This window comes from Salvelinus fontinalis, chromosome 9, assembly GCF_029448725.1.
Source record: "Salvelinus fontinalis isolate EN_2023a chromosome 9, ASM2944872v1, whole genome shotgun sequence".
Taxonomy (NCBI): Eukaryota; Metazoa; Chordata; class Actinopteri; order Salmoniformes; family Salmonidae; genus Salvelinus; species Salvelinus fontinalis.
The window spans coordinates 51363549-51386269 of record NC_074673.1 but is presented as its reverse complement, the minus strand read 5'-3'; the positions used below and the strand labels follow the sequence as shown (position 1 = coordinate 51386269).

The 22721-nt window shown below is 46.7% G+C and overlaps 1 protein-coding gene across 2 annotated transcripts in view; it reads left to right on the top strand.

Moving 5' to 3' along the window:
* Positions 1 to 22721, top strand: part of znf609a (zinc finger protein 609a) — a 173963-nt gene that overhangs the window by 139893 nt on the left and 11349 nt on the right. For both annotated transcript variants that reach the window (XM_055934815.1, XM_055934816.1), the window contains 2 exons: positions 9422 to 9653; positions 21462 to 21549. In XM_055934815.1, coding sequence (XP_055790790.1) covers positions 9422 to 9653; positions 21462 to 21549 — 320 coding nt within the window. The remainder of the gene's footprint in view (positions 1 to 9421; positions 9654 to 21461; positions 21550 to 22721) is intronic.

The following is a 22721-nucleotide window of genomic DNA, read 5'->3' as shown; positions in this document are numbered from 1 at the left end:
CTTTCGGTTACAGGCCCAACGCTCTAACCGCTAAGCTACTTGCCGCCCTTTTGTGCATTGTAGAAGTAATACTTTGCTACACATTGGAAAGAATACTTGATGGCAAGGTATTTAGAATCGGACTTATTGTGATACCGTTTGCCTTTTAAAATCTATTTTGCTGTGGCAGTTTTAATTCATGTCCAACTCTCTCATTAGACTTCTCTTTGAGTCGTGTCAATAATGGTTAAAGGGGTCTGTTGAAGTGGACGTTGCCCCTCTGTCTTTAAATGTGGGAGGTGGTGTGATTGAATTAGCCAGGGCTCAGCTCTTGCTGTTGACTACAGGAGGCTCTGTGTGAACTGTAAAACAACGGTTTCTGTAGTGCCCTGGACTGCACGACTCCGTCAGCCATTTCTGCCCGCAAATCTCTCACACCTTCCCTTTACCTGTCACTTTCTGTGGTGTGTCTGCTTTCACCCGCAGCAAGCTCTCCCACGCTCGCATGCTAAACACCAACTGGGGAGTCTCAATCATTACCTCACAAAAGGCCTAGCCAGTTATACAAACCTTATATGGTATTTTAAAGAAGTGGGTTGTTGAACAAATGGGGCTTCAAGTCTTTTGTGGGATAATGTTGTTTCTGTTTAAACATGGCAGTCTCTCTGTGCTGTGTCTGCCGTCCCGTTTTAAGTCACTTTCATCATCGGTTGCAGAGTGCCTGAGAAAGCATGTCAGTTTGGTTTCATTCCTCTCAAAGGGGAAGGAGAGAAACAAATGGTCAAAGGCCTGTTGTATGTAATTGTGGGGATGCATGTTCGAGGAGGCGTACTTGTAGCTGGCAGCATCTTTTCTTGAAGATGTTTTCTGTCCTCTAATGAGACACCGGGCAATTATGAATAAACTGCCTCCTCCATGAATCTAGGTTACAAGGGGGAGGGTTCAGTGTAGCCATGCCTGGTTTACTCAGTGGGGCTATTAATGCGGTGGTTGTCTTTTGTTGTTTTTTCTTCTCTCTCTCTCTCTTTCTCTCGCTTCAGTTTGAGGCTTGTACTTGGGCTTAGAGAGTTGCTTGGAGACAAGAAACAGACCCCCCCCCCCCCCACACACACACACACTCCATCGCTGCTTTTCACTTTCGACTCTGTGGGCTTTTGCTGGTTTTCTTCTTCTTTTTTTCACGAAGTTTTTTTTCTCATGCTAGCGTTTAGTCATTTTCCACTTCTCTGTCTCTCTGAGGTTTTCAGTCCAGACAACGCAGCATGTCATTTAAAAGACCACATTTGGTCACAGGAAACTGGCAGGCGTTCTCCTGTGTGGTTGTGTTTTGACAGTGCTGTTAGGCCTGTTCCATGAGAGACTAGGGAGGGGGCAAAGCTGGTTGAGAGTGTCTTGGAAGGCTGGTTGAGAGTGTCTTGGAAGGCTGGTTGAGAGTGTCTTGGAAGGCTGGTTGAGAGTGTCTTGGAAGGCTGGTTGAGAGTGTCTTGGAAGGCTGGTTGAGAGTGTCTTGGAAGGCTGGTTGAGAGTGTCTTGGAAGGCTGGTTGAGAGTGTCTTGGAAGGCTGGTTGAGAGTGTCTTGGAAGGCTGGTTGAGAGTGTCTTGGAAGGCTGGTTGAGAGTGTCTTGGAAGGCTGGTTGAGAGTGTCTTGGAAGGCTGGTTGAGAGTGCCTGGAGCAGACTCTCCCGACCACTCAATTTGGTGCCTCCAGTGTGGTCACCAGAGCGGCTACCAGGGCCCAGGGAAACTCAAATTACAGGCAGCCTTGGGTTTCCATGAATCCGATTTTCAATCAATCCTCCTCTCTAATTATAGGCAAGGGCAGTTAGTGCCCGATTTGTTTTACGGCCCCCGTGGTATGGCCTTCTTCCGAATGTTCTGGCCCGGTGCCGGCTAGCTCAACATAAACTGTGTAACCACTCACAACATGAACACGGACCGCTCATTCCCCTTTCTGCGCAGACTTGTTGGGAAGGTAGTGGGTTTTACAGACCACTGTCTAGGCTACTGACCATAGTGATTCCTCTGACACTGAGAGATCAATATTTCGACTCTTCTTATCGGAGGATCAGTGGCGGGAACGGTATTGACCGTTGTTTCTGGGGCATATGAGAAATGCAAAGTATGCTACTTCTGGTTATGTTCCGTGGTCGAAGTCTGTTTTAGAGATCGGACACCCCATGATATAAGTTTGAATCTGTCTTGTCCAGATCTCTGGGTTGTGTGTTTGTCGTATGCTATTTGGAGTCATGTTGAGTGCTCTGTGTGAATCGTGTCTAATAGGCGCTGTGTCAGTGTGTCAGGTGTTGAGCAGCCCTCTAGTCCTATCATCTGTGCATGACTCATCACTTCTTCCCCAAGTGCTGGTGTGGGCATGCTCAATGGACCCAGTGTGGGCGAAGGGAGGCATGTTGGGTAATGGGCACAGATTTACACAGTATCACCACAGCACGGTGATTAATTGCACTGTGTCCTGCAACGGACAGCGTCTGTGGGAAATGGCCACCCCCCCCCAGATTTTCGATACTCTGGTACTGCTAGTGCAGTGAATAAATTGTGGTAACCTTTGATCTGGAGGCGAGCTCGTTAAAATGATGTAACCTACATTTATAATGTTTGACATGCACAGGGAAGCCGCTCGGCATGCCAACTCGAACACACTCCGTTTTCTTTGCACGGTGTTCCACCTCCCGGGTTTTGGTTCAATGGTGGACTTTAGGCCACGAAGCTGAAGTCAATTGACACACTTAATTACCCAGGGCGTCTGCTAAGTCAATAACCCCCCCCCCCGTTAGGCCAATGACTGTTATGACTGGTGGTGTGAAAGTATTGCTTTTATGGCGAGAAGTCATAGTCCAAGGTCTTTATTTGTTTTTTAATACCTTGACTGTTAAACTTGTTGAAGAGAAGTCTTTCTTTTTTTCTGCCAGTTTCCGAAATGGGAACGTTATCAAGCCTTTTCATGATCTGCATCAAAGTGACAAAGGCCGTTTGGGGATGTCTAGATCCCTGGAAGTCATCCTCTTTGAATTTCCTGAACTTTTAAGTCCTCACTGCCTGCTTGTTTACACAGTTGGGATTAGAGCTGCTAACCTGAAAGGCTGCTTAGAGAGAGGTCCATCTAAACATAGCGTGACATTAGTTCAACTTTGTCAACACCAACGGGGTTAAGTTGAAAGGTTGGCGAGTGATTGATGAAAGATGCACTTTGATCGCTATTTCTACACCTTTGCAAAGATTAAGCGAGGTGTCTCTTTTCAGTTAGGTGTTTAAAATACTGTCCTGGGGGGGGGGAGTGTAAGGTCCTTGAATATAGTAGTGTTACTTAGCATTCTGGTAGTAAGGTATCCCAGGCACGTTGCCACGTTTATGTCAACAGGTGTTTTACTACCTACATCAGTTAATGGCGGGGTCAGAGAAGGGGAAGGTCATGGTATGGTGAAAGGTGAGTGGGTGACTCTAATTTTAATTTAAGCCTGTAAACACATGGAGAATGCCGCCAATCAGTTCAAATGAGCCTAGAGGCCAGTGGACCAAGACAAATGTACTCTCAAAGAAATGATTGAGAATTGTTGCTTGATTTCTTATTCTTGTTCACTTCTAATTTGCGTCAAGTCATTTATTTTAGTTTTTTTAGTTTCTAATACTTAGCATAAATGTTGACGCAGGCTTTTTGTAATATCTCAATTGGCCATCTATATAATAATATTGCGGTATCAAACCCCCCCCCCCCCCCCCATCCCTATCGTTTTCCTCCATCGCTCTCTCTGTTTTTGTTTCTAGGCAGAGGGCACTTCTCTCCCCTGTCATTATGATGAAGGGGGACTTGTATGGCAGATGTATTTTCCCTCTCCTGATGTTACTGGAGACTCTTGACACGGCCTGAACTCTGCTCCCTCACCACTGCCTGACTCCGACCTCCCCAGCAGGGACGGGTCACCCCCCTCCGAGAGGGATGTTGGGAAGGTGACATCACCCACCCGGGGGCCTCGGGGATCTGTTCCTGAACCCGAAACACTTACCCGGCAGCGGAAAGGAGGGCGTGGGGGCGCAGAGGAATGTTCTGGGAACTCGTTGGAATTGAGGCTGTAACACACTCGCCTGCCAAAACCTAATTTTGTGTTCCGTGGGGGGGGGGGTGGGGTGGGGGGGGGGGGGGGGGGGGGGGGGTATTCCAGTCGTATTATACCAGTCGTATTATACCAGTCGTCTTCTGCCACAGACCTTTTCCATACCTCTTTTCCCCCCTTCCCCTTGTTTTTGAGTGATTGTTTTCCGCCTCTGAAAGGCTGTCCAAGGGAACATTGATTCTCCTCACTCTGCCAGGGTGAAAGTGGATATGGTTGTTTGATGCTTTCCAGACCACTGGATTGTGGGACCCTTAAGATAATGCCCAGGGGCTTAGCAGACCGAGGGTCTGGTCTTTTGCAGCCAGCAAAATGACATGTGGAAAAACAGTCATGAGCAGGGGTGTTACCCCTTAAAAGGCTTATAAAGTAAAGGGCTGTTCACTTTTTCCCGTTTTGGTATGGCCTTATTAGCTTCGTGAAGCTGTACATTGATATAAAGACAATATTTACCAACTGAACAGCGATGTGGTTCTATTGGAACCTATGCCTATTAAGGGCACAGAATTATTTCACTTTTCGATCAATCTCAAATGCTTTTTACCCAGTAGGCCTACATCTCCACAGCAGTCTTTTCGTAAACATGGCACACTGCAACAATTTGGATTTTGCAATACTTAAATCATATGTTGAACAGTAAAAAGAAGCCCATAAAGGGTTTATGTTTGGGATTAAACTGTCTGTCGTTGGACAGACGCAATCCGTTTACATCTTCAGAGTCCCGGTTGCAGGGTGTGGACAAAGCACATGGTGTGTGTGTGTGTGTGCGTGTGTGTGTGTGTGTGTGTGTGTGTGTGTGTGTGTGTGTGTGTGTGTGTGTGTGTGTGTGTGTGTGTGTGTGTGTGTGTGTGTGTGTGTGTGTGTGTGTGTGTGTGTGTGTGTGTGTGTGTGTGTGTGTGTGTGTGTGCAGGCTTGGCGAAGTGAAAACTTTGCAGAGAAAAACGACCACTAATAGTGCACTTGAGCCCACAAAAGGAGAAACCGGTCCAGGAATAGTGGATGTTTTTGTTGTAGGCTTCGGGCTGTTGCTACCACTGAGGTTTTGTATCCATTTAGATTTCTGCTTCCCCCGGCTAGAGACTGGGCCTCCCTTCTGCTTCTGCAAAGAAAAAGTGTATGCATAGGCAGGGTTTCTGTTTGGCAGTCTTTTCCTGGTGTCTCCACTTAAGCTTTCGGTTTGTGTTCGGTGGTCTCTCCCGCCAGCCGTAAGCATCTTTGGTTTGGAAGGATCTGACGCTAGGGTATGTAAGCATGCTTTTGGTCGACGGTTGGAAGAATTCCTTTTCGACCACTGCTGTTTTCAGGTTCGCTTTCTTCTCTATGGAGCCTACACTTGCAAACAAGCGTTAGCCGTTAGCTTATGATAACGTGTCGCTTGTTTTTCCATACGCATTGTCTCGTTAGCCGACAACAGCAAATTAATACTCGACTGTGTTCTGAGCCTCTGGCATTGAAACGTTTGGTTTGCCTTTACAAGCACCAGTTTCATGAGAGCAGCACAGGTGGCTGAGCACGATGCCCTGACTGTAATCCCCCAGTAATCCTGTCTGAGGCCATGGGCTCACTTACTTCTCCCCAGCCTGATTAAACAGGGTGAGGTGTCCGTCCTGCAGACGGGCTGCCGCAGCAGCTTTACAGTGGACTCAGTCTTCAGGTTCTGAAGGGCAACAGGTTTAGGTTTGAGCAATTCGCCCTGTGATTCTGTAGGCTTTATAAAGGTGGAGAGAGTGAAGTCTTGCCTCATGCCAGAGTATAAAATGAAGCTTCATCTCAGAATTGGCCGAAGGAACTCTTCCCCTGCAGGGTGTGGGGTGATGAGTCACTCAGACGGTGTGGTTCTCGCCAGGCCCCGGAATGAGAGAGCGTGACTCCGCACAGAGCCCTCTCAAACAGTGTGGTCGTCTGATTTTTATTTTTGTTGCAGCCAAACTGTAAATCCAGGGAGCTGCAGTCGTGACCAGCACGGTGATGGAGCGAACGAGAGAGAGACATTGAATTTAGCATCGAAGGACAACCACTGAGTGAGTGATCACACAACCACAGGAGTTTCCCCAGACTGGAGGATTTGGCTTTGACTGATGAAATAGGGCTCTCTTGGATGCTAATCATAGACGAGCCCTCCTTGTGTGTCAGCCTGCCAGCCTTGCTGCAACAACATTCGCGACTGGCTCAATTACAGTAGCGCCACAGCGACAATCACTATCTAAATTCTGAAAGGACAAGACTATCCAAATGCACCCCCCCCCCCCCCCAACCCAATCTATATGATGCACTCCGCAGTCATCTCCAGCGCCATCTCTGATATTCAGAGGGCTCAATGATATCCTTGACGACAAGGGCCTTTAAGAGGCGGTCCCAGAGCTCCCTGGGCTGCTGAAGGCACCAGCTGCTGCCTGGCGCTCCAATTAAAGACTCCACTTCTCTCGGCTCAATTCATTAGGGAGCTTGTTGCTTACCGCCGAAACACACGGCGAGAGCAACAATCCCAACAACCGGCCCCTAAAAAGTCCTTTTGTGACCGTCCTCGGCGGTCCTTTTGTGACCGTCCTCGGGTACACCCCTCTCTCTCTAGTTTCTACAACTCCCCTTTCTCGTATGCTCGCTCACGATAGAGCCTCTTTGCCGAGTGGGCTGCCACCTGCGAGAGTCAAACAGAAGCGGCTATGTCATCCACCACCTAGGCGTGGAAGTCATTAATGGGGGTTTTATCCCCGTCCCTGGTGGCAGCGTTTCAAACATCCCCCACGTTAGTGTGAAGTGTCCTTTTCAACATAGGACTTTTCTGTCGCTCAGATGATGGCTTGTATTCCCAAAATCCCCTTTAACACAATGCTTTAAGACGCGTCAAATTTTGTGGAGTTAGCGTTTGCCTCTTCTTCAATTGTGTTGTATTTTACTCGACACAGCAAGACGGTTTGGTGTTTATTCAAATGAATTAGGCTCGCCAGTCAGTAAGCAACGCTGTCATGGGGGTTTGTTTGTAGCCTAATGAGGGTGTGATGTAGAGTCAAGCTCATCAGTACTCGCGTACTCGCAGCACATCTGTTGTTGTGTAAATTAGGCCGAAGCTCATGACAACTCACTGTAGCCTACACACCACCTTCCAAACATACAAGTCAACCTTCACATCACTTTAGCCTCTGGAGTACAAACAGTACTACACAATCCCTAAATAACAGGTGTGCTCTGAGAAGTTGACAACGTAAGCAGTGCCGTCACAGGGGTTTGCCTACGATAAGGGCGTACGTTCTCGAGAAAATGAGTGCTCCGGATGCTGGCTATGGTTTCCATTAATACACACTGGTATGTTTACTAGTGGTTCGGTTGACTGACTGCCCCAGTAGTTTTCAGCACCCTGCTCCAGGGCTTATTGCGTTGTTTGTTTACAGGTCGTTGCCCCCCCCCCCCCCCCCCCCCCCCCTGGGAAAGTGGTGGGAACAAAGGGCCAGCCCTATTTTCTCTCTACAGTGGTGAGGGAGGCCATCTGCGGTTTGGCCTTGATTGAACACATCCTCGTTGATTAGCCCTGCGTTTCAGCGGTGTGAAACGGCCCTATCAGCTCCTCCTTGGCTAGCTCCAGGATTTATTATGTTGGCGTCTGGAATCAGGAATCCGCCACAGCGCGACCTTCGCCTGGTTTCTCCAAGCAGTGTTATCGTGTGTTCAACCTTTCTCTTGAAGCGCTTGACACACAGGCTTTTCCCAAAGGCTGTAAATTGAAACCAGGTTGACTGAAGTGGATTAGGAAGTCTCCGTTTGTGATGATAATCATTTGGTGGCTGCTTATATTTGTCTTATTTCACACATGTACGTGTGTGTGTTATACACGTGTGAATTGGAAATGTGTTTTGCATATTCACAGCCAGGTTCAGCCATTGTCACCGGTGACCCTGGAGAAATGAGGGTTAAGTGCCTTGCTCAAGGGCACATCGGCAGGTTTTTCACATTTGTCGGCTCGGGATTCGAACCAGCCACCTTTCTGATTCGAACCAGCCACCTTTCAATGCTCTAACCGCTAGGCTACCTGCCACTGTACATGCACCTTCCTCTCTGCATTGTAAGTAAACACCAAGCAATTGCGATGTCTTAAACAATTCTCCCTAAAGTCCCCTCAATACTCTTGTTGAAATAGCAATTCTATGATGAGTGTAGTTTTAGGAGTAGTCTTACTTGTACATATTTCCCCCTTACCTCACGGAATAGCAGCTACTGTTAAGTAAATAGGAAGACCTCATTACATAAAGTATGGCCTCATTGTTGACGTTTCTAACAGCGTACGGATTGATCTACTGCACTGTCTTGTGTTTTCTCTGCTGTTTGGTTTTGGTAATGTCGCTGTTTGGAACATAAGCCTAGTACCGCTATGTCAGTCTGTTGTTCTCCTCGCTATGCTTGGTTTGATTTCACGCTAAAAGAGATCTCTTACTAAATGCTGCACTTTCACGTGTGGGGCGAGTCAATAAACACCACTAATTAGATTGCCAAGTTGGCTCCCCGCGCAACCCTGAGCGAGAACTAGCAATAACATTTTCAAATGGCTTCAGAAGCTACAGCTGAGGAAAAAAAGAGAAGGAAGAAGGCTGCTTTATTACAGCCATAGCTTCTGTTTTCATGATTCGGTGCACTTAAATGTCCTCAGCCATGAATAATAATCATGGAGGATGGTAATGATCCCCACCATCAAGGTTAAATAAGCTAGTGGAGTACTACTTCCACCACGGCTCTCTGAATATGGCAGACTAGCTCACACAGCAGGAGAGAAGGTTTCCTAGCTAGACCCCCCTAAAGCCAGCTCTTTAGATGAGGGGACTCGAGCCGATTCTCTTGTCCCAATAGTGGGTTGCAACGAGAATAGCAATGAGTGACCCATGGACATGATCAAGACACATCCCGATTCCCCCAGGATGAAATGTCCCTTTCAAATAACCCAGGCATCCAGGCGGGTTCAGTGGGTTTGTGAGAGGCTGAGAGCTCAGGTCTGAAGGGGAAGTAGCACTGTCAGTGCTGCAGCTGAGCCAGTATGCTGAAGGGAAGGGGAGGGGGGCTCCGCAGGGGGGTTTCAATATCTATGACCCTCATCTTCAATGGGCAACATTGACACAGCAGGGGAAACGCCGCAGCTGCTGCCAACAACAAGCAATGACTGCTGCTGACTACCACTGTATCAGAGCATCTAGCCTAATCATTTCTTGCCACCCTACACATTTCGTTGTGCCTATCGTAATGTAGGCCGGCCTCCTTTGTGTGGACATAGACCACATTAAGCATATCGATGTCATGTTATCTCTAATCAAAATGTCTCCTTTCTCCCGGTGCAGATGGAGTCTCTGGTCTCCACACCCAGCCCTCCACCCCTGCATCTCCTGGCGCCGGTGGGCAACCGCAGCGAAAGCATCGCCTCGCCCTGTGAGCAGATCATGGTGCGCACTCGCTCAGTGGCGTCCAACACGACGGACGTGGCCCTGGCCACTGATCCCGAGTGCCTGGGGCCCTGCGAGCCCGGGACAAGCGTCAACCTGGAGGGTATCGTCTGGCAGGAGACCGAGGACGGTAAGGACTGATCTCTGGGCAAAGGGAATAAAGGGATAAACTGTATATGGATTTTTTTTCTTATTTTTGTGGAAAAAGGAAATGTTGGCTGGGATTTATTTCATGATGAACCCTAGTTCAGTGGCTTAAGTGTGTGCTCACCCACTGAAATCCTTCGGCCTATATTTTATGTAGGACGTCCCAATAAAAGGTCCAAGATGGAGGGGAAAGCAAGATGTTCTGTTTTCGTTTATCCTCTGCCATAAATAGGCTTCATCTGGTGTGAGAACTGTAAGCCCTCTCTGGATGAATAATTCATTGATTAATGCAGAAGAGACATTCTTCAAAGAGGTGCATTAGGCGGTTATTGTAGCTACACCATCGCCTACAATTGGAGCTAGCTTATCAGCATTCTGAGGGCCAAGGGTCTTGTCTGCTTTATTGTGTGTTCTCACAGTGAGCCGGTTTACCCTCAGTACTTTGCTCCTCTTCCCTCTTCACTCGCTTGGTAATGGAGAAAGGAAGCAGAGGCAGTCGACGACTCGACGAGAAATTGCCTCAGCCGCCTCCTCTTTTTCATCACCACGGCAGCACTTAGCCATTACAGATTTGAAACCTCATTTCACAAAAGCTTCAGGTCTCTCGTCGGGGAGTAATTCCCCGGCGCAGGAACAGCTAGCACGCCTGCTCCGACATGCTCTTCCCCCACAGGGCCGCTAATGTGTTTAAAGTGAAGGACTACTCAGCACACCAGACTGCCTTTAATGATTCAGCGCAGGGGTGGGAGAACACATGGCGCATCCACAGTATTGTTTACATTCGCTTACAGACTTATCCGATTCCGGAGGAAGGGGGAAAAAGCAACGCACCCCCATCCTGATACTGAGTGAGGTGGTGCTATCTGCAAGCCACTTACTCCCAACCTCTTTAACGGCCATGAATAAATCAGGGCTCCGGAGTATCTGGAGCTTTATCGGGAAATACATCAACAGAGAGGATACCGACGGTGGCTAGCGTCGGGCCGGTCATTTATTCCCCCGCTAATGGCACCGGTCAGACTCGCAGCAGCGTGTTCAAATGGCCGTGATTTACTGGCAGCGAATGTTGTCAGGAGGCATTTCGCCGCAAGGTGTGCCCACGTAGTCTCGCGCGTTCCATCACCCCCACTGCCATGGTGTGACAACACAGTACGCGAACGAACGTGCTCACGCCGGAAATGGAATGCACATGACTGCATGAGAGAAAACAGACAGGCAGTGAGCGTCTATGGCATCATAGCTTGTGAAATTAGAAAGCAAGTCTATTTTTCTCACGACTACGCAGAGCAATGCTGGTAAAATAAGCAGATCAAGTGCATGTGTCGTTAGAGTTAGAGGAATCGTTATGATCTTCCCTATGCTAAGTAGTCTAAAGATGTAGTTTAAAATGTATTGGACTGTAAGCTAAGGTTTATCAAAGGGAAATAGGCTATATATTTGACAACAATTTCATCCGACCTGTGTTGATTTCGATCGCATATAGGCTAGGCAGGCTACGGCTGGAAAAACTCGAGGACTCAAGAGAATACTGTTTACTGTATGTAGAAGAACGAGACTTGGTTGTTTAGAAAGCAATGCTGGTCAAATGAGCAAATAAATTGCCAGAAAATAGACGATGCATTGTTACACCTGGAATTGTGACATGTATAGATAAAAAGTGTCTATTTAGTGTTGATAAGTTTAACTGCCAGTGCCAACAATACATGTTTGGGGGGAAAAATGACGCTATGCCCATCTGTGTGGATTTCGATCACAGGCATTCCTTTCACGGCTGGGAAACTCGAGAAACTCCCGGTTTCAAAAGAGAACACTGTTATGTAAGAAAGAACGAGACTCGCTAAATTCTTTAAAAACTGCTCGGGTGAATTAGCTACAACTCTCCTCACACAGGCAGGTACGGACGCTCCCGTAGGACGTACACGGGGAGTCAAAAGGAACGCACAACAATAATTCCTACATAGCGAACATAACAAATACAACTGTTTATTAGGGATTGGCACGACAATAACGCGCTAGGCAGTGTACGTCGATTGACGCTCTCTCGCACGTACACATTTTGACGCAGTTGACGGCATTTCTCTGTGCGATTCCGGCTTAACTCACAGCTCACCCTGTGGCGGTTGCTGCGGGGGAGCTGAGAGAGAGCGACTAGCTGGTTCTCATCCTCCTCATCCCATCCTCCCCTCTCCTATGTCCCCCGCCCTTCTTCCTCCTCTCCCTCTAGTGTTGATTCAGTGGCTCGTTTGAGGCGGTCGCCGTGTGGCTCATGCGGCGTGAGCCGTCCCCCCAAGGACTCTTTCTACCGCAGCAGCAGCCCCCCGCTCCCCCTCCTCGCCTGACAAACGCGGAGAGTAAGCACTGGGGGCAGCCTCTCGGATAAACAATAGGCCATCGACATCAGAGGCTCAACAGCATCTGCTTTAGAGCAGGAGAGAGGCGCAAGGAGTGTGGAAGGAGAGCAGCCATGGCAAGGTTACCCCCCTCGGTGACGTCATCTGCCTCTTCACGGATTTCTCTTGGCGCTAGAGGCTGGCGATTTAATACACGTCGTTAGTCAATATATTCTGCGTATTTTCCCCTTTGTTGGTGCAATTGCACATCACTCAGCTCGTCAGCTCCGTATCCCCAGCTTCCTTAAAATCTGTTATGGCTGCAGCCCGACACCGGTACACTTATTACAACATCCAGCTCAGGTGCAGGGCGCGAAATTCAAAATCTATTTTTTTTTTATATTTAACTTTCACACATTAACAAGTCCAATACAGCATTTGAAAGATAAACATCTTGTCAATCCAGCCAACATGTCCGATTTTTTTAAATGTTTTACAGAGAAAACACCACATATATTTATGTTAGCTCACCACCAAATAAAAAAGAGGACAGACATTTTTCACAGCACAAGTAGGATGCAAGTAGCATGCACAAGCCAACCTAACTAACCTAGAACCAACCTAAATAACCTAGAAAAAACTACCTCAGATGACAGTCCTATAACATGTTACACAATAAATCTATGTTTTGTTCAAAAAATTTGCATATTTTAGCTATAAATCAGTTTTACATTACTGTTACCATCATAGCTACAGTAAGAAATCGCACGGGAGTAGCCAGAGAAAATACAGACACCAACGTCAACTACTAATTACACATCATAAAACATTTCAGAAAAATATATGGTGGATAGCTAATGAAAGACAAAGATCTTGTAAATAGAGCCAATATTTCCGATTTTTGAAGTGTTTTACAGCGAAAACACAATATATCGTTATATTAGCTTCCTACATTAGCTAGCACACAGCAGCATTGATTCTAGTCAAACGGTAGCATAGCACAGTTCGACAGATATATGAGAAAGCATCCCAAATTGGGTCCTTATCTCTGTTGATCTTCCATCAGAATTTTCTCCAAGGGGTCCTTTGTTCAGAAACGTCTTTATTTCGATCCAGAACGAACGATTTCCCTCTTGAATTAGCAAGCACACTGGCAGTGCGACGCTAACCTCTCCATCTTGACAAAATTCTTGCGTCGCATCACGTCTAAAGTCCAGAATAAATTTCAATAATATAATTAAACTATATTGAAAAAACATACTTTAGGATGATATTGTGACATGTATCAAATCAAATCGAAGTCGGAGATCATATTCACCTTTAACGAGCGTTTTCCAGGAGCCGAGTCCAGGTTCTACTTCGCGCCCAGAAAAAAAAATAAAGTGCGCAAGTCTCACTCCAAGAGGTTGTGTTCAGTCCCAGGACGAGATATTCAAGTCCTTTCTGCTCTCACTTCCGCATGACACCCAGTGGAAGGCGTATGACGTGTTTCTACAGTCCTAAGTGACATGCCCTTTTATAGACAAGGTCTTGAAGAGAGACATCGATTTTGGAAAACTCACTTCCGGATAGGAAATGGGCTGTAAAAAATAGTTCTGTTCCACTTAGAGAAATAATTCAAACGTTTTTAGAAACTAGAGACTGTTTTCTATCCAATAGTAGTAATAATATGCATATTGTAAGAGCAAAAATTGATTAAGAGGCCGTTTGAAAATGGGCACATATTTTCCAGTTTTTCAATACGCCCCCTGCAGCCATAAGAAGTTAACCTCTCTAGGATAGGTGGGACGGTAGCGTCCCACTTGGCCAAAATCCAGAAAAATGTAGCGCGCCAAATTCAAATATATTACTATAAAAATGAAACTTTCATTAAATCACACATGTAAGATACCAAATTAAAGCTACACTCGTTGTGAATCAAGCCAACATGTCAGATTTCAAAAAGGCTTTTCGGCGAAAGCAAAAGATGCTATTATCTGATGATAGCACAACAGTAAACAAAGAGAGTGTAGCATATTTCAACCCAGCAGGCGCAACACAAAACGCAGAAATAAAATATAAATCATGCCTTTGACGAGCTTCTTTTGTCGGCACTCCAATATGTCCCATAAACATCACAAATGGTCCTTTTGTTCAATTAATTCCGTCCATTTATATCCAAAATGTCAATTTTTTTTGGCGCGTTTGACCCAGAAAAAAACAGCTTCCAATTTGCGCAACGTCACTACAAAATATCTCAATAGTTACGTGTAAACTTTGCCAAAACATTTCAAACTACTTTTGTAATACAACTGTAGGTATTTTTAAACGTTAATAATCGATCAAATTGAAGACGGGACTATCTGTGTTCAATACAGGAAGACAACAAACTGACGGTACTTTTCGAGTCATGCACCTCTCTCAAACAGTACTCTTCAAGTGACACTCATTCAAGATGGCCGTACTTCTTCATTACACAAAGGAATAACCTCAACCAATTTCCAAAGACTGGTGACATCCAGTGGAAATGTTTTATTTAATCAGAAGCCACTGCCAGATTTCTGGATTGGGCTGTGCTCAGAGTATCCTGCCTTGGCAAATCGTGCTGTTATTAAGATACTGATGCCCTTTGCAACCACGTACCTATGTGAGAGTGGATTCTCGGCCCTCACTAAAACTAAATACAGGCACAGACTTTGTGGTAAATGATTTGACTGAGACTCTCTCCAATACAACCCAACATTGCAGAGTTATGTGCATCCTTTCAAGCACACCCTTCTCATTAACCTGTGGTGAATTATTCACATTTTTCGATGAACAAATATGCAAGATGGTTAAATAAAGAGCAAAATGATTGATTATTATTATTTGTGCCCTGGTCCCATAAGAGCTCTTTGTCAGTTCCCACGAGCCGGGTTGTGACAAAAACTCACCCTCAATCTTATGTTTAATAAATGTATTGTATAGTGTGTTTTGTAGCAAGCTGACAACGATGGCAAAAAAACAACATTTGAAAGTGCGCTGACCCGGGTGCTAGAGGGGGTACGCAGCTGGAGGTTGAATGTTTGAAGGGGTACGGGACTATAAAAAGTTTGGGAACCACTGCTCTAAAAGTCTAGTGCCCTTAAAGTGCCGCCCAGAAAAGCCTCCACCCCACCAACACTTCCCTCACTGCAGGGCCGGCTGGCGCTACATGCCAGGGAGAAGTCAAGCAGACAGTGTGCCAACACAGTGCAGGCAGTGCCCACAGTGCCCACACCAATGACCCGGCAGCAGACCTCTGTCAGAGGTTTGAGAGCAACTAAGAGAAACGGCCAAGACCCACGCTCACGCCCCCGCTGTGGGATTGCCATGGCTACGAGCGTCTGCACCCGGCCATATTTGTATTTAATGTGTTATGATTTGGGGATTAAGTCAACATTGAACGCACGCCAGCTTTTTTTGCCGAAGAATTCCGTGTTGTTTGGATAAAGAATGGTGAAAAAATGTGCAAGAGGAGGGAACGGAGAGTTGAGCAGTGGAGAGAGCTGTGGGGAGTGAGATGTTTATTGTTGGAGCACTGCCACGCTGTTTGAAACAATTGGTTGCGAAGCCCGCTAAGAGGCGGCTCTGGGCCTCACAGCTGAGAAAGCCCTTCAAGCTCAGAGCTCAAAATTCAGCCTTGTCACTCGGTCCAACCTGGCTTGTCAGAAAGTCCCATGAGATGTTACTACAGAGAGAACAGCTGGTACCGCTGCTTGCTATTGTCCCTGTCCACTAAGAATGTAATGATGATGGAAACTGTGAATGTCTACTTTGTCTATGTAGGCGAGCCAGTCTGAACAGACAAATACACACACACACACACACTGCGAGGAGCCCTGAGGGGATTCTGCAGTTTCCCTGGTCGTTTATTCACTCGTGGTTTGTGTGTCAGTGAAGCCTGCTCCCTACTCATCCACTACACCCCTCAGTCTTTCACTTTGCCTCTCCCAGAGCCGTGGTTTTGGCCTCCGTTCTCAGCTCTCTCGTTCCTTTTCAATCAGTCTACCCCATCTGTCCAGTTAGACCTCCCTTCACTCCATCCATGGTCTATCTCACTCGTTCTTGGGTTCGGACCAACCCGCAGCGAGGCAGCTAGCCAGCCCTAGTGTACATTCAACCTAGTCCAGCACAGCTCCAACCCAGCCCCGCTGCACTAGACAGTTTTTGAATGAAAATTGACACTGGCCGGATGACAATTCCCCCCCCCCCCCCCCCCCCCCTCTCCATTGTTGACAACTCAATGATTTTCATACGCATGCTAAAAAAGCTAGATTGGGGTGGGAGGTCAACTCTGCGAATACGGTGGCTTGTGTGTTAGTTAGGTGTTGACATTTTGAGATGGAGATTAAAGGTATACAGCGTGTGTGGTCAATGGCCAGACACATGAGAACAGTTAATAAGGACTAGTACAACAGGGAGCGGGCAGGAGACAGTCAGGCCCTCAAAAGAACTGGGGAAAAAAGGGGCTATTCTCTCACTCTCCTCTTCCCATTAAGCGGGTCACTCAACTGTGCTGAATGACTAGTGGGGTGATTACAAAAGAGGAACTCTCTCCAGTGGGAGACCCCCACACCCTGGTCATGTGATCCCGCTAGTCAGAGGAGGCAGTGGCCGTAGCCGCCGCGCCACAGGATCAAGACCTTATCGACGTCACAGATATGTGTTGTGAATGGCAACTTCACCCCATCCATTTGCTGACGCTTGCTGAGGTGGTATATTTTAATTTGTTCCTGAGGTAAATTGGCTCATTCATCCCCCTCCTCTCCCCTGTAACTATTCCCCAGGTCGTTGCTGCAAATGAGAACGTGTTCTCAGTCAACTTACCTGGTAAAATAACGGTAAAATAAAATAAATAAATAAATAAAAAAACAAGTTTATGTCGTCTACCTCCCCAGATGTCAGTTATTAGGCTACGTCCAATTATTTGAACAAAAATAGGAGAAGCACCAATGTGGCATGAGGTATCCATATTGGCACGTTTACAGAGACACATTTAATTGAAATGCCATATTGTGTTAAACCTTACAAAAAAATATAGCAGTTTGGAAACTGCAGTAAAAGTGCAGTAACTGCAGTCGACTGTGGTATTTTGGACACAGTAATTGCGGAATAACTGCAGTTATACTGCATTGTACTGCAGTTCAACTGCACTCTGACTTCAATCTTTTTTTCGTAAGGGAAGGCTTGGTCCTCATTGGAACAAGATGATAACATGATCACTTTTGAAAGGCCAGCACCACCGCAGGTTTCAGCTCTAAGCGCCAAAGTCAAAGCTATAATGTTCTAGCTAGCTTTGTGTGTGTGTGGGAGAGTGTAATCCAATGCCACAGAAAGGCTGAGTCACGATGGTGGAGTTTATCAGTTACCATTTAACAGGAAAGGGATTTGATTCATTTATCCCCGCAGTCGATCGCCACTGTTCCTTCTCCCCTCCTCACTTGAGCAAACAGATTAAGGCCTTTGTCAAACACTCATAATCCTGTCTCACTCTTGTCAGCACTGTCAACGATATTAAATAATCCCACACAGCTCCCGTCATTACAATGCCTTTTAGGCAGCCATTAAGAACATACACTCTCTGTCTCTCAGGCTGGCTATAGGACTGTGCACTAGCAGGTGACAATAGCACAGGCCCTTTTCTCGCCCTTCCTCCATTTACATAGATGCCTTTTGTCCACTGTGGTCTATTTGACCTGCAGTTGGTGAATGGATAAAGTATAATACGACAAGTTAAATGAGAATGGTACCCCCGGTAGCAGGGGTCACAGTGCCTGGGGGCCTCCGAGGACCTGCAGACTTGACCCGCCGCGGGGTAGGGGGGCCTCAAGGGTGCAAGGGAGGAGGATTACGGGGGCCATGCCCACCCATTAATGAAAGGGCGTCCACCGGGGTAAAGATTATTAAACTGGTGACCCAGTCAGGAGAGGCCCCCGGACCCCCAGGCTCCCTCTGGGAGCTTGTCAGCTCTTTGTTGCCATTAGAGAGGCCTTTGATGGGGGAGGCGAGGAGGGGTTAGGGGAGCAGGGCTGGAGGTGGTGGTGGAGGTGGTCTTTGTTGCTCAGCGGGGGTAGTGGGAGGGAAGGGATGTGAAATGACAAGGTTCCTAGTTGCTGCACTTAAGAATCAACATGGGGGAAACCGGTTCATGTCTCTCCTGGCTTCTTTCTCACTCATTGTGCATCTCGCCATTTCACTTTGTTTGTGCTCTTTTCTGTCTACATTTCTCTGCCTCTTCCTCTTTTGCTCTTGTCTACTTACTCTTTCTGGTTCCTCAGTTTGATACAAATGTGCCAGGCTAACGCAGATGTTTTTAGCAAACAGTGGGAAGGGGATAAACCAAGATGGAGCAGGTGGGGGATTTAGAGATTTCAGAGGGGGGTTGGTTGCCTAGTTCACAGAGACTACTTGACTCCTTCACACATCCCCTCACACACACCCTTATAAAGTCCTGAAAGATTTGCAACTCAGCCATGAAGAAGGAAAAGGAATTGCCCCCAAATCCTCCAACCCTATCCGGAGATCTGCTCTTTATGCTCTCTGGATGAGTAAAACCCCGGCGAGCTGAGCTTTTTGTCTGAGTTTGGGCTTGTCTGCCGCTCCAGTTTGCTGCTCTTGGCAAGCGCAGTCTGCTGAGAGGTATGCAAAACAGCCTCTGACAGTCCCACACCGCAAGTATGAAAAAAAACAGCCAGGCGTTCTCACTCTCTCTACAATGAGCAACTCTCCAACAGGACTGTCTCACTTATACAAGCCCTACACACCCCAGGCAGACTCGCTGGGAGGGGAAAGACATCTGCACACGGAGAGAAAGCGAGAGACTGACACACATTTGTATTGTTAGCCTGAGAAGACTTAATGTTGCGTAGTCTCCCTCCATGTTCTGACTCTGTTCTGTTCTGGGAAGGTTCAGTGCCTGGGGCTTATGTGTAGTGTGGAAGTGAGTGAGTTTTTGGTTGTTTTCTATTCGAAAAACTCCCCAGTGCTTATGTGGTGGGTCACCTGGTCCATTGTAGCTCAGTTGGTAGCGCATGGCGCTTGTAACGCCAGGGTACTGGGTTCAATCCCCGGGACCACCCATACGTAAAATGTATGCACGCATGACTGTAAGTCGCTTTGGGTAAAAGCGTCTGCTAAATGGCATTATATTACACTAAAGCTAGGCTAACGCTACAACAGATGGAGACTAGTCGTCTCTGAATTCTCTCATTGTCCAGTGCGCCAGCCAGCCAGCCAGCCCTGCCCCCACCGCAACCCCGCCCTTATCTCTTCAGTGAGGAATAAACTCGTAATCTGTCGGCCTAAACCCCAGCAGCCCTCGAAGCTCAACATGCGGAAGTACAGAGATGACTTTGTTTACGTCTTTGCTTTGTGTGAGTCTTATCAGTTTCACACTAATGAGTTGATATCTTCAATAAGTGAAAGACCAGGGTAAGAACAATGGCTTTACAGGTTGAGAATCCGGCAGTATTTCCAGCAACAACTACTGCATTCCAAGCTTTAAAGGAGACGGAGGCAGGGGCCGAGAGCTCTCTGAGCTTCTAAAAAGGAATTAGTCTTCAAGACGCTGTCAGACATGTAGCTTTAATGCTGGCAGACTCGGGTCACCACCAACGACTTATCTGGCACACAGAGGTCACTATCAGAGGATTGACGTGAGCTGCAGGCTTTCAGGCCTGAAAAGCAGCACTGTCTGGGCTTTTTTACCACTTGTTTATCCCTCACGCTGTGGCTACGAGAACATAGGCTAGGTTATACTTATTCATATACACACACACACACACACACACACAGCTCACACACTTCAACCCACACCTGTGTTTTTACAATTATGTATGTGAATTTAGGGACTTCCCTCACCTGCTTAAAGCACTTATGTGATTTCAGGGACTACATGAATGGTGTGTGTAATAAGCTCAGAAATGGAGCGAAGCAGATCTTTTTTTTTTATGCCTTGGCTCAGACTTTCTTTACGAGGCTCCGGTGTTGAACGTCAGCGTTGCAGGCCATTTGAAATGACATTTGCGCGCCAGAGTAAATGACATGGAATTGGCAGAGGGCTTTGTTTGTCTTGCATGGTTACCTTTCCAGCAACGCGCTGATGTCATGCTAACTGATTGCAGATGGGATAATTGCTCCTAAGGCGGTTCTGTGTAACGTCTGCCTGGACATAAATGCGCGCACATTTATCATTGTTTGTTTGAACGGCTCGTCTCGTCGAAAATAAATGTTTTTCTCATTGTAGTGTAGTGAACTTTTGTTCTACTGGCGTTTTGCTGCTCTGACAAAAACCATATGCACGGCGTAGAATAGTGAAAATCTATTGGAACGGTTGTACAATGTTGGACAGCTATTAGCTATTCAGTTAATTGTGCGTATTCCCTTTCTTGAAACCAAAACAATATTGTCCACTTGAGTTAAGCAACATTATCTTGAATGTCCTGTGTAAACACAATCATTGTGACTGAGATTTATGAGAGAAGCTGCTAAAGGCAAAACGGTCGGCTGACAGAGTTCAGGTCAATTATGAAAGACAAGCCCTCGGGGGAATGTCTCAATGAAATGGAGTGTGTGTGTGTGTGTGTGGTAGTGATCCAATGGAAGCTCATCCTGTGATACCAACTGCCCCCTAGTGGCCCAAGAGCGCATGGCTGATTCTCTCAGCAGCCAAGCGCACAGATGAGCCGAGCTTCAATCCTCCACTCCCCCTCACTCTTCTAGTATCAAAGTGTCTGCCATCCAATGCGCAAACCATTCGAGAGACAAATTGAAGGCGACAGACCTGGGCTCTCACGACCAGGGAACTCTTTTATATGCCTCAGCTGTTTCCTTCCCCGACACGAAAATACGTAGTTTTTTTTTTCCTGTGGAGCCTCTGCAGTCTGCAGGCAGCAATGTCAGATGGAGGACACCATGCCCCTGTTTTTTTTCCCTCATTCATCCCTCGCTCAGCTGCATACAAATGGCCGTCTGTCAGTGTACTGTGCTGCTCTTAGGCTGTAATCAGGAACTGCTCTGTTCTAATGGAGGGGGGGAGGTGTGTTTGTTAGCAGTTCCGACAGGGAAACCAGCATGCGGAATACTAAACAGTCCCACTATTTTATTCAATACTCTGAGATGCCATTCGTTTCAGATTGACCTGAATGTTGCTTAGTGCTGTCTTTTTCCCTTTAGCAATTTATATGAAACCAATGATTAGAATACCAGATGTTAGTACGGTGGTGTATGTTTACCAGTCTATACTGTGTAGCATATATACGTATTTTTGCCAACAATTAGCGGTTGGATTGATATGATCTGTTTATTGTGTGTGTGTTGCGTGTGTGTGTGTGTGTGTGTGTGTGTGTGTGTGTGTGTTGCGTGGGGGTTTAGACTCTTGGCTGATGAAGGAGGACATGAGATGAGAATTCCTCTGTAATCTTCATTACTCATCGTGCCCCCCTCTCTCCTCCTCCTACCAGGTATGCTGGTGGTAAACGTGACCTGGAGAAACAAGACCTATGTGGGAACCCTCCTTGACTGCACAAGGCACGACTGGGCCCCGCCAAGGTAAGCATACAGTAACTCAAATACACACACACACTCACTCAAAACATACAAACCCACGCATGCACACACACACACACACGTTCAAACAGAACATGCGGTCTGGTCTGTCAGACACTTGAAAATAGACAGATATTGGTGTGAAGGGCCTCTGGGGCAGATTTTCCCCCACAGCTTTTCCTGTCCTCGGAGCCAGCCATTATGAATGAAATATCATAGGGTAACGTCTCAGAAGCCCCGCCCCCCCGCTGACACAGGAATTTTGAAATGCAACATCAGGGGTTGGATAGATTTTTCTCCTCTGCCATCGATCCTGTCAAGAGGAACCATACTGCTGGCTGAGCCTTTCACAGACTTCGACTAAACACGTGCAATGACTGTGTGCAAGCAGCAGCAGCGCAGGTCTCCTATGCTTATGCACGAGTGAAGTGAGTTCGGGAAAAACTGAAAGTATCTCATAAATAGTTTTCCCATACAAACTTTTTATCTCTCACAATCAAATAGGCTTCCCAAAAATAACATGGTGAACGTTTATTTTGAGTGACAATTTTTGTGCGTTCATCAGAATCCCGTCAGGTAGCCTGATTTCAGATGTGTCATGTAAAACAAAGGTTATTAGAGAAATCGTTCTTCTTGCAAAGCATTTCTGACACTGCCAGAACTTAAGCGTCAGACCTTAGACCCTGTCACAATGAACGAGCCAAGACGTTTACGACTTAAGAATTTGCCCACGACGTGGAAATGTTGTCTGGGACGGCAAAATCGTGGCAGAAGACGGCTAAAATTGTACGCTCTGTTCTGTCCTTAAGGCCCATGCATCCGACAGAGAGAGAGAGAAACAATATTTTATGTACTGGACATTTTGTGCTGCTTTGGTGGAATTCTCCACTCTGTCTGGCCTACAATCCTCTCTTGAGTTCTGTATATACCATATTTAAAGAAATAGGCTATAGCAAATGGGAATGGGCAAATTACTCGGAATGTCACTTGAGTGCTGCCCTGCCGTGCGCGTCAGTCAAGTTCAAATATGCTGAACTATCCTCTGTCGCATCACGATGTCGTCACCATCGACGATGACTGTCAGTCATCGTCAATAGACGATGCTATCATAATATTCCCCAACCCTACAGTGGATATGCAAATATAAAGAGTCGATGGGTAATTGTTTCACCATG